Source organism: Malus domestica, chromosome 09 (genome assembly GCF_042453785.1).
Source record: "Malus domestica chromosome 09, GDT2T_hap1".
Taxonomy (NCBI): domain Eukaryota; kingdom Viridiplantae; phylum Streptophyta; class Magnoliopsida; order Rosales; family Rosaceae; genus Malus; species Malus domestica.
Window position 1 is genome coordinate 10,277,960 of NC_091669.1, and position 12,026 is coordinate 10,289,985.

The window sequence follows — 12,026 nt, forward strand, 5'->3', positions numbered from 1 at the left end:
CTTGGAAACAGTTGCATCTCGAGCCTCAGAGTCTACTTCGTTACCTTCACATGATCACACTTCAGTACCCACACCCAGTAACTTGCCACCCAATCAAGTGCCCTTAACTAGTGTCAGTACACATCACCCTATTCCTGTGGATCCTGATGTCCACCCTGAAAACCTAAGTGTGGTTCTACCTATATCACTGAATGTTCATCCTATGCAAACACGGTCTAAGAATGGGGTGTTCAAACAGAAAGTGTTTTTAGCCACAGTTACTTCAGAACCTAAAACATTTAAAACTGCAGCACAAATTCCAGAATGGCAGAATGCAATGAAAGAGGAAATAGCAGCGCTTCATTGTCAAAAGACTTGGTCTTTAGTACCCTTACCACCTGATAAGAATCTAGTTGGGTGTAAATGGATATACAAAATCAAGAAAAATGCAGATGGGTCTGTGGCAAGGTATAAGGCACGGCTTGTAGCACAAGGATATAGTCAAGAAGAATGTGTTGATTACTTAGAGACTTTTAGTCCGGTAGTGAAACCTACGACTATACGACTAATCTTAGCCTTAGTTGCTCAATTCAAGTGGACTCTTAGGTAGTTAGATGTTAAAAATGCCTTTCTACATGGCATTCTTCAAGAGGAAGTGTATATGGTGCAGCCTCCGGGGTTTGAGAGTGCAACATACCCCTCAGCCTATGTTTGCAAACTTCACAAATCATTATATGGTTTAAAACAGGCTCCTCGAGCCTGGAATGAAAGATTTACCAGTTTCTTACCAAGTTTGGGGTTTCAGGTGTCACAGGCCGATCCTTCTTTGTTTGTACAACAGTCTACAAAGGGAACTGTGTTATTGCTTTTGTTTGTTGATGATGTCTGTTGATGCACAAAATCAGCGAAGACTTTGGTACAACAGAAAGTGTCAGGTTTTGTGACCTTCGCTTGGTTGCTTGGTTGCTTCAGTCACTAGTGAGGATAAGTACGTAAATGAATAGAGACAGAGAAGCAAACACAGGATGTACGTGGTTCACCCAGATTGGCTACGTCCACGGAGTAGAGGAGTTCTTATTAGTAGTGAAGGGCTTACACAAGTACAAAGGATCAAGCTCTCAATTTAGTGAGTTCTTGTGAATGATTTAACACAAAATGGCATTAGGCAATATTGTGGGGGAATGACCCCTATTTATAGAAAAACTTGTAGCTTTGTCACATTGACATGTGTCATGTTGTGATTGGTTCTTGATGTCGACACGTGCTGCGCTCTGATTGGCTTCTAATCTTGACACGTGTCGAGTAGTGATTGGCCTCCTGGTCGGAGGGGAACTCTTCTGGGTCCTTGACAGTATAGCGTTGGCCGGTGCTCGGTAGTTTCGGGATTGGTCAAGTATGGTACAAACAGTGCTCCCCTAAGTTCCCGAGTGAGGGAAACTCCTCGGTTGGGGACTTGCAAGATCCAATCCCTTGAGTAATCACGAAACTTCTAAGTACCGAAGTGTGGTCTGATCTTCATCTGCCCTTCTCTGGAAGTACCTTTCCTCCATCAGGGAATGGTGTACTTAGCTGATGTTGACGCACAAGGTAATGTATCAATTTCACTTGAAGCTTAGTTGTAGTTTCGGGCTTAGTCAAGTGTGATACAAACCCTATAGTAGGAGTCCCCCAAGTCGCCGAGCTAGGAGATCTGCCGAAAGAGGTGACAGACAAGGTAAGTAGTCAAACTTCCAAGTAAGCAACCCAGGATCAGAGGTTTGACGTCGGCTTCCGGTTGATTGTTCTCATTCTCCTTGTCTCTCATTCAACTGCCAGGATAAGGAGAAGCAAATGGATAAGAGATGATATGAGATACTTTTGCTTTTGAAGAAGTAACTTTCCACAGGCTTATTCTTGAACTGTGCTGGAGGGTTTTCTGGTGCCCTTCAGAGTATAAGGCCGACTCAAAAATTTGAGGGTCAAAACAAGTCCATCAAATCTAGAGTACGTTCGACCTTGATGATATGGGATACTTTTGCTGTTGACGGAATAATGAATGTGGTATGGAAAGGTGTCGTGCTGTAGTGATCTGTTTCAGCTCACCGTTGAACCTTCTGCTTCAATCTTTTGCATGGCAGAAGTGGTGTGCAACCTTTGCATTTAAATGGTCCTTCAGAACATTCCTTCATAGTGACTCATCCACGCTTGGCAGCTTCAGTGTAAAGAGCCAATATCTGATCAACTGTCATGAGGTATTTGCCGGTGGAATTCGTGACCTTGACAGCAGTTGAGGATGAGTACTCGAGAGCAATGCTAAGTAAGCAACCAGGCAAAGGCTCCAGGCAGTCAGTTCCAAATTGGAGGTTTGATTTCAGGTTCCGACTGACTGCTCTCTTTCTCCTTGTCCTGCAGGTGTGGACAAGGACAAAGACAAAGATAGGGAGAAAGCATGATATGGGATACTCTTGCTTTCGACCCTGATGATATGAGATACTCTTGTTCTTGGTGTGGCTTATTTGCTGAGGTATTATCGGGGGGAAATAAAGCTGAGTATTTCGAGAGGTTATGTTGAGGGTGCCTTTTCGAATGCGAGAAAGGGTTGAGCATTTTTGCAGGTTTGCCTGTCCGTTGAGGAGGGAGGTCAATGTATATAGGGATTTCCCAATAACAAGTAGTAATGCTATTCCTTTACCCTTCTTGGTCACAGCAATGTAGTGGGAGCTGCCAGCTTCACGTGTTTCAATTTTGTCAGAGCACTTTGAAAAAGTGGTATGTGGTATCTGGAAAGCTGATGTTACGTGTGAAGATTACAGACAAGCTTTATCTAAGGAAATCTGGCTCTCGAAGTTCTGAGAGTTGTGCCTCTTCGGTTTTCGAACAAGCAATCCCGTCGAGGATCTGACTCTCGAGATTCGGAAAGCGGTGCTACTCCGGTTTTTTAGAAAGTAATTATGTTGGGAGTCTTTTCTCGAATGTGAGTAAAGGTTGGACGTTCTTGCCAACCTGTCTTGCCGCAAAACCCGGAGGTCGACACACATAGGGACTTTCCAGTTGTCAAGCAGTGGTGCTGTTCCTTTACCCTTATGGGTAATAGTAGGGTAGCTGGAACTTCGAAATTCTCGTGCCTAAACTTTGTCAGAGATCTTTGACAAAGTTATATGTGGTACCCGAGGAGTTGATGGTGCATATGGAGAGCGGTGATTGAACAGTAAGATTCACGTGCTTTCTACTTCACCAGAAATCTTCGACAGATTGCCCGTAATTTCCGCAAAGCTGAGTGTGCATGTGACAGGTGCTGACGAGGCTGAAAAAGCAGGTGCTTCTTCGATTTCTGAGATCGGCCCTCGTGGTCTCTGAGCAGCCCAGCTTTTGAGAAAGCAAACGCCTCTTCGATTTCTGAGATCGGCCCTCGTGGTCTCTGAGCAGCCCAGCTTTTGAGAAAGCAAACGCCTCTTCGATTTCTGAAGCTCCGTCGAGTGCAGATTTTTATAGAGGCTGGCATTAAGTTCCACAGCACACTTGAATCTCTACCAGTAGAAGCTCATTTCTTGCACTTCTAAGATCTTGATTTGTCTGACCTCTTCCTTCTTCAACACATTTGAAAATGTCTGGACCCTCCGACCGTCGTTTTGACTTGAACCTTGGAGAAGAGACAGCCACGCCTTCTCCAGACAACATATGGCGCCCATCCTTCATATCCCCTACTGGTCCTCTTACCGTTGGGGATTCTGTGATGAAGAATGATATGACCGCTGCAGTGGTGGCCAGGAACCTTCTCACTCCCAAAGATAATAGACTACTTTCCAAACGGTCTGATGAGTTGGCTGTTAAGGACTCTCTGGCTCTTAGTGTTCAGTGTGCAGGTTCTGTGTCTAATATGGCCCAACGCCTATTTGCTAGAACCCGCCAAGTTGAATCATTGGCTGCTGAAGTGATGAGTCTCAAACAGGAGATTAGAGGGCTCAAGCATGAGAATAAGCAGTTGCACCGGCTCGCCCATGACTATGCTACAAACATGAAGAGGAAGCTTGACCAGATGAAGGAATCTGATGGTAAGGTTTTACTTGATCATCAGCGGTTTGTGGGTTTGTTCCAAAGGCATTTATTGCCTTCGTCCTCTGGGGCTGTACCTGGTAATGAAGCTTCAAATGATGAACCTCCAATGCCTCCTCCTTCTGGGGTTTTGTCAAGTACTGAGGCTCCGGATAACCACCCTCCGGTGCTTTCTCTTTCTGGGGCTCTACCGACTGCTGAGACTTCCCCTAAGTAACCTTTGTGAAGGCTCCCTTTTGTTTGTTTATTTTGACTCATGTATATGTACATATTTGTGGCTTATCGAAAATATTAATAAATAAGCTTTGCTTCATTTCAACATATTGTGTTAAATACACCAAAGCCTTTTTCATAAAGTTCTTTGAATTTTTTGCTTTTGTTGAAACCTGTATTGTTGAAGCTTTGTGAGTGGAGCATGTAGTTTGAGGTAGTGTTCCCTTAATTTCCCGAGTGAGGAAAACTTCTCGGTTGGAGACTTGAAAAATCCAAGTCACTGAGTGGTTGTGAGACTGCCGAGTATCAAGGTGCAGTAGCATATGGTGGGAGTCCCCCAAGTCTTCAGGCGAAGAGAGTTGCCGAATGAGGTGTCTAGCTAGTAGTCAATGTCATGAGTAGGAAAACTTCACTTGTTTCTTTTCGAAGTGGTAACCCAGGGCTCTTTCTTCATATATTGTTTTTTGTTATGAAGATGTGTTAGGCCCAAAGAAGTGGAGGCCTAGGAACTTTTTTTTTTTTTTTTTTTTTTTTTTTTTTTTTTTTTTTTTTAAATTTTTTAATTTTTATTTTTACTCCCTCCATTTTTCTTGTGTCATTTACATGGGTGTATTCGAATGGAGCTGAATGAGGGGTAGGGTATGACTCATTATCATGTGCCATGATTTTGTCTTCCTTTAGCTTCTCTTTTGCTTTGCTTTGGTCTTCCTTTAGCTTTTCTTCAATATAACATCATTTTCTGTGGCTCAGATCGCAAGACCATCTTCATGAAAGTTGTTCCTTAGCTCGTGAACTACAACATATCCGAATTGGAGATCCATTGGAGCAGTACAACTCCAGAAATTCAGGTATGATGAGTGATTGTTCGTCATTTGTATATCAACGCGTCAGACTTGTTGTGAGCTTCAAAAACTCCATTTTCTCTTGCTCAGATCAACATACTTTCTTCATCGAAGTTGTTCCTTAACTTGTGAACTACAACATATCCAAATTTGAGGTCCCTCGGAGCAGTATAACTCCAGAAATTCAGGTATGATGAGTGACTGGTTATTATTTTTCTGTCAACCCGTCAGATTTGTTGTGAGCTTTGAAACTCTATTTTCTCTTGCTCAGATCAGCATGCTTTCTTCATTGAAGTTGTTCCTCAGCTTGTGAACTACAACATATCCAAATTTGAGATCCCTCGGAGCTGTATAACTCAAGAAATTCAGGTATGATGAATGACTGGTTATTATTTTTCTGTCAACCCGTCAGATTTGTTGTGAGCTTTGAAACTCTATTTTCTCTTGCTCAGATCAGCATGCTTTCTTCATTGAAGTTGTTCCTCAGCTTGTGAACTTCAACATATCCAAATTTGAGATCCCTCGGAGAAGTATAACTCCAGAAATCCAGGTATGATGAATGACTGGTTATTATTTTTCTGTCAACCCGTCAGATTTGTTGTGAGCTTTGAAACTCTATTTTCTATTGTTCAGATCAGCATGCTTTCTTCATTGAAGTTGTTCCTCATCGTCTCTTTCATAACATATCAAAAATTCAGAATGAACTAATGGTTAAATATTTCCAGATCTTCGAAACATCACAGCAGCTTCGAAATCTGCAAGAATCCGACTGTCATGCTTGGAGCTTCAACACTTTAATTTCCGTGGCTCAAACAGAAATGGTTCCTTCTTGAAAGTTGTTCATCTGCTCAAGAACTAGAGGGTGTCCAAAATTCAGCTCCATTGGAGAGAAGCAGCAGCTGCAAAAATTTGATAGGGAAAAGGAGGCGAAGCTTTGTTGGATTTCTAGGCTGGGGAAGATTCCAGTTTTTGTAGCAACTTCAGTACTGGTGAATTGCTTGTATTTTTGTCCATAACTAAATTTTGGACTTTGAATTATTATTTGATCTATCATAATATGTTTGGGAACATATATAAGTGAATAAATAAGAAGGAAGATTTTGGGCCCTTGTGGGTGTAAAACAAAAAATGTTTAGGTTGTGTGAACAAAATTTGTTTATTTGGAGCAAGGTTTTGTGTTGAAGCTTTGTAGGTGAAGCTTTGGTGTTGAAGCTTTCTAGGTGAAGCTTTGATGGTGAAGCTTTGTAGGTGAAGCTTTTTAGGTGAAGCTTTGTGGGTGAAGCTTTGGAGGTGAAGCTTTTCGGGTGAAGCTTTTTTTTGGGTGAAGCTTTGTGGGTGAAGCTTTTTTGGGTGAAGCTTTGTGGGTGAAGCTTTTGAGGTGAAGCTTTGTGGGTGAAGCTTTTCGGGTGAAGCTTTTTTTGGGTGAAGCTTTGTGGGTGAAGCTTTTGAGGTGAAGCTTTGTGGGTGAAGCTTTTCGGGTGAAGCTTTTTTTGGGTGAAGCTTTGTGGGTGAAGCTTTTTTGGGTGAAGCTTTGTGGGTGAAGCTTTTGAGGTGAAGCTTTTCGGGTGAAGCTTTTTTGGATGAAGCTGTTTTTTTTTTTTTTTTTTTTGGCGCTTGACACGGTCTTCATTTGCTTGTTTTGTAGTGACTGTGGAAGACGGATTGCTTTCTGATTGAGAAGGGTTCCGGCATCGCTTTGCACCATCTTCATGTGGGTAATATAGGAACTTCCTTATGTTTTGATCATGCATGTAGTGATAGAATTTGTTTCTTCTTATTGTAGATGTCAGAGCCTGGAAGTTCTAGTGATGAGGGCTCTTCTAGCTTTAGCTCTAAGTCTGAGTCTGCAATGTCGGAGTCTTCAGGGTCTTTGTTAGAGTCCGGTACTAGAGAAACATTGGATGATCTTCCCAACCGTCAAACTTTAGCTATTGCTAGTTCTTCCTCCATGGCGTTGGGTGAGGGGGTTGTTTTTGATGCCATACCCATAGTTCGCTCTGAGTTCACAGCAGACCATCTAAAGAATAACTTGTTAGATAATGAGAAGCAGGTTGAGGCGCTAAGGCAGTCATGTAATATCCCTCGTAGTGTAGGGATACGTTTGGTACATGATGAAGAATGGCCTTCTGAGCCTCCCCAGGGTCATGTTATGTTCTACACCCAGATATTACTGACTTTAGGGGTGAGACTACCTTTACATCCGTGGTTGCAAAAGATGTTATCTTTGATCGGATATGCACCTGGGCAACTCAATCCTGGTTTCTGGGATACTTTGATTGGATTTTATATCATTTGGATGGAGTGTGGGTTGTGTGAGCCTTCCTTCCATCAGTGGCGTTACTGTTACAAGATGCGCCCAGCAAAATCATGCACTGGTTATGCCGAGTGTGCATGTCGGAGTGAGAGAGAGCGTATTGTGTATGGTAAGAAAAAGGCATACTACACATGGAAAAACCGTTGGTGCTTTCTGTATAATGATTGGGAGTATGATAAGGGTGTCACGCCTGAGCGACGTGTGCTTACTCACTTCCAGACTGTAGGTTGTAACGTATCAACCGTTCGTACTATTTGCTATTTGTTGTGGTCTTTTCTTGCTTCTAACACTTTGCTTCATGTAGTGACGCGGGGCACCATCCAACTGTTTGGGCAAGAGCTATCTGACATAGAGAAGGTGTTGAGGGTGCCCAAAGAGGATAGACACTTAAGCAAGCTACGACCCTTATTTCGTCGGTACGGTTTTCAACCCTTAGTTTCCGAGAGCCAGGGACGATCGAGTAAGTTGTATCCTTCATGTAAACTTAGCTCAATTCCTTACTTTATTTGGAAAGTTGTATTTCTTATTTTGATTTTCCTTATGCAGTGGAGAAGGTAAGCAAGAAAACAGGGACTAGCACCCATAAAAGGAAAGCACCAGTGTTAGTTCCTTCGGAAGACATCCTACCGCATAAGAAAATTCATAAGTTCCGAGGGGAACCATCCGTTAGACCTAAGTCCCAAGATGGGGTCCTTAAGGGGCCTGCCTTTAGGAAGACTGGAGTCAAGACCGTTGATGATGCTACTGCCGTAGTTGTAGGAGAAGGGAGCCGACTGTTGCCTCATCCTCTTACTATGGAGCACACTGTCCAGGAAAGTGATCCTGGTTCCCGCCATGAGGGGAAAGGCAAGGAAAGAGCTGGCAGTGTCCCGTGGAAGGACTTGAGGGTTGCCACGCGGCCAAAGGATTTTGGGGATATCAACAATTGCTTGGCAGGGCGTCGATTCGCCTTCGATGAGCTCGGAGAGCCCTTAGCTAAGGATGAATCGGATTGCGACCGGATGTTGAAGCTGTCTTCATATGTGAGTGTTACTTTGTCATTTCCTTACTTTTTCCTCTTTATTATCATTATTTAGGTAGTGATGATCGTCTTGCCATGCAGGTCATGGCCGAGTATCACGACAGACTGCAAGAGGTTGAGCGGTACAAGGCAAAACTGAAGGAGAATAAGCAGCTTGTGGACGAGGCCCGAAGGAATAAGGGACTTTTGACTCAGGCTCTCCAACTGAAGGATGAAACCATGGAGAGCTTGAAAAGGCGAAATGGTGAGAACCTAAGGCTTAAGAAATTGTTTGAGGCAACTAAAAAACAGTTGGAGGTGGCTACCTTGGAAGTATCCAAGGTTAAGGGAGAATTGGATGGTGCCTTAGTTGAGATTTCTGAACTGGAGAAGAGCATTCCAACTGAAAGGGAGGCTGCTGTGCAAGAATACTTAAGTTCTTCGACCTTTCATCTTGCTATTAAACCCTACTGTGCTCAAGAAGCTCGCTTTGAAAAAAGGAAATGGATGGCCGTCCTTGATCGTTATGATGATGGGAGCATTCTTCGAAAATACCACGAAGATATAGATGAGCATCATCGAAAGGGCGAGACATTTGTCCTTGCTGTTGATCCTAGCAGCGAAGATGAGTCTGATAATGAAGGTAGTGCTGATGCACAGACTCAGCATGGTGAAGAGGATCTTGGGGATGCAGAGGATGATGGTAGGACGCAGAATGATACTGCCAGGGGTTCGGCTTCAGATGAGAATGAATAGCAGTGTCTTTACTATCTGCATGTATTCTGGATGTAGTAGTCTGATGTGTGTATAACATGTGCCCATGTTATAAGCTTGAGAGTTTTGGATTTAAGGTGTTTATGAGTGTTTGCACTATTATTAATGCATGTTTGGCTATGTATGAATAGATCTATTGTTTGGATATAAGCCATTGTTTGGTTGTTCCTTTCTTTGTATAGTCTTGTCGACACATACTTAGATTTTGTTTCGTGTTGGATATATCTGCTTTGAGGTTTCAACACTTGAGTGTTCCCTTGCTAGGAATGTAAAAGAGTGAGGGCTGAGTTGGCTAAATTACCTCTTTATTGAATTCATTGCCAAATGGCCTTCATTACATAGGATGCCGAACGGCTATAGCTCAACACTTGTACATCGTGAGTCTATTTGTAGTAGTACTTCAAGTGATCAGCGTTCCATGGATGGCCAAGGGTCTTGCCATCGGAGCTTCTAAGTGTGTAAGAGCCAGGGCGACTGATGCCAATGACTTCATACGGTCCATCCCAGTTTGGACTAAGTGTGCCTTCACTCGGGACTCTGTCGCAGAGTAATCTTTTCTTTAAGACCCAGTCTCCTATTTTGAAAGAACGAAGCTTGACCCTAGAGTCATAATAGTTGGAGATGCGCTGCTTGTAGGCGACATTCCTCAAGTGAGCTTGGTTTCTGTGTTCCTCGACTAAATCCAAGTTGAGGGTGAGTTGTTTGTCATTTTCACTTTGAATGTAGTTCTGGACTCGGAATGTTGCTTGCTCGAGCTCAACAGGGACAACCGCCTCTGTGCCAAAGGCAAGTGAGAATGGAGTTTCTCCTGTTGAAGTCCGATATGAAGTGCGATATGACCAAAGAACTTGGGGTACAAATTCTGGCCAACAGCCTTTAGCTTTGTCCAAGCTGGTTTTCAAAGTGCGCTTGATTATTTTGTTGATGGCTTCAACTTGTCCATTAGACTGGGGATGAGCTGGAGAGGCAAAGCATAAGTTGATGTTGAACTTAGAGCAGAACAACCTGAACTTCTTGTTGTCAAACTGTCGCCCATTGTCAGTGACTATCGCATTGGGAATGCCGAATCTACAAAGGATGTTCTTCCACACAAAGTCTTCTATCTTTGCCTCAGTAATGGTTGCCAAGGGTTCTACTTCGGCCCACTTTGTGAAGTAGTCCACTGCAACGACTGCGTAACAGACTTTGCCCTTCCCTGCCGGCATTGGGCCGATCAAATCAAGTCCCCACTGGGCGAAGGGCCAAGGGCTGATCATAGGAGTAAGAGGCTCTGGAGGGGAATGAGGAATAGTTGCATATCGTTGACATTTGTCACATGAGCGGGATACTTTGATGGCATCCTGGTGGAGTGTTGGCCAGTAATATCCTTGGCGAAAAGTCTTGTGTGCTAGGGACCGAGATCCAGCATGATCTCCACAGACTCCCTCATGTATTTCCCGAAGGACGATTTCCGCCTCGGCAGGCGTAAGACACCTTAAGTATGGCAGGCTAAAACCTCGCTTATAGAGTTGATCATTGATGATCAGGTAGCGGGTAGACTTGTATCGAATTTGCTTAGCCTGGACTTTATCATTTGGGAGGGTGCCATGAGCAAGGAAATTATAGATCGGGGTGATCCAACTATCCCCCTGTTGTAAGTTGCATACTTCTGCGGCCATGGTGCTTGGTGTTGCTAACAGTTCGACATGAATTTTTCTTCCAATCTTGTCTTCCACAGCTGAGGCGAGGCGAGCCAGGGCGTCTGCATGACTGTTTGCCGCTCGAGGAACTTGGGTGATCTGGTAGTGGAAGTGCTTGAGCAAAAGTCGTGTTTGCGCAAGATATGCTGCCATGGAGCTGTCCTTAGCATCAAAGTTGTTGGTAACCTGGTTGACCACTAATTGGGAGTCACTGAAAATATCAATTTGTTTAACCCCGAGGTGTTTGGCCAAACGTAATCCTGCCAGAAGGGCTTCATACTCGGCCTCATTGTTTGATGCCTTGAATTTGAAACGAAGAGCATACTCCATTGCTACCTTGTCGGGCGTAGTCAAGACTAGTCCCGCTCCACAGCCCTGTTGGTTGGATGAGCCATCAACATACAGACTCCAAGCTGAGGTCGTTGATTCTACCTTCTGAGCTTCCGGGGGTAATGAAGCCACTGCTTCAGGTGTAGAAGCAATGTCAACCGGATATGTGAAGTCGGCAATGAAATCTGCTACTGCTTGACCTTTTTCGGCTGGTTTTGGTTGGTAGGAGATGTCAAACTCACCCAATGCTATCGCCCATTTGATCATTCGCCCAGACGTGTCAGGACTCTGGAGTATCTGTCGAAGAGGGTGATTGGTAAGCACGATGATGGCGTGTGCTTGGAAATAAGGGCGAAGTTTCCGAGCAGACATGACCAATGCTAGAGCTAATTTCTCAATGTTGGAGTATCGTGTCTCCGCATCTTGTAGGGCTTTGCTAGCGTAGTAGACAGGTCGCTCAATATTCCCATCCTTTCGAATGAGAACGAAACTTACGGCTGAAGCTGATACCGATAGGTAGATAATGAGAATGTCTCCTACCTCGGGCTTGGAGAGTAGAGGGGCTTTACTCATGTACTCCTTGAGGTTTTTGAATGCCTCGGCACATTCATCAGTCCATGTAATGTACTTCCTACTTCCCTTAAGTGCTTTAAAAAAGGGAGCACATTTGTCTGTGGCCTTAGAAATGAACCTGGTTAAGGCTGCCACCTTGCCAGTAAGGCTCTGGATGTCCTTTGAAGTTACCGGTTCCTTCATGTCGAGGATTGCTTTGATCTTCTCGGGATTAGCTTCAATGCCTCGTTGGCTAATCATGAAACCTAAGAATTTGCCAGAGCCTACGCCGAAGGCACATTTGTTGGGGT

The 12,026-nt window shown here is 43.9% G+C and overlaps 1 protein-coding gene and 1 long non-coding RNA gene across 2 annotated transcripts; both read left to right on the top strand.

Moving 5' to 3' along the window:
- Positions 1-4,931: 4,931 nt before the first annotated feature.
- LOC139188235 (uncharacterized) lies at positions 4,932-6,173 on the top strand. Its single transcript, XR_011571539.1, has 5 exons — positions 4,932-5,072; positions 5,157-5,254; positions 5,338-5,435; positions 5,519-5,616; positions 5,792-6,173. It is a non-coding gene; the product is annotated as an uncharacterized lncRNA (long non-coding RNA).
- A 1,539-nt stretch (positions 6,174-7,712) lies between these two features.
- Positions 7,713-9,327, top strand: LOC139188234 (uncharacterized). The gene is made up of 3 exons (XM_070805443.1): positions 7,713-7,840; positions 7,927-8,402; positions 8,483-9,327. Coding segments are annotated over exons 1-3 (1,131 nt in total). The 5' UTR covers positions 7,713-7,839; the 3' UTR covers positions 9,137-9,327.
- Positions 9,328-12,026: the final 2,699 nt, after the last annotated feature.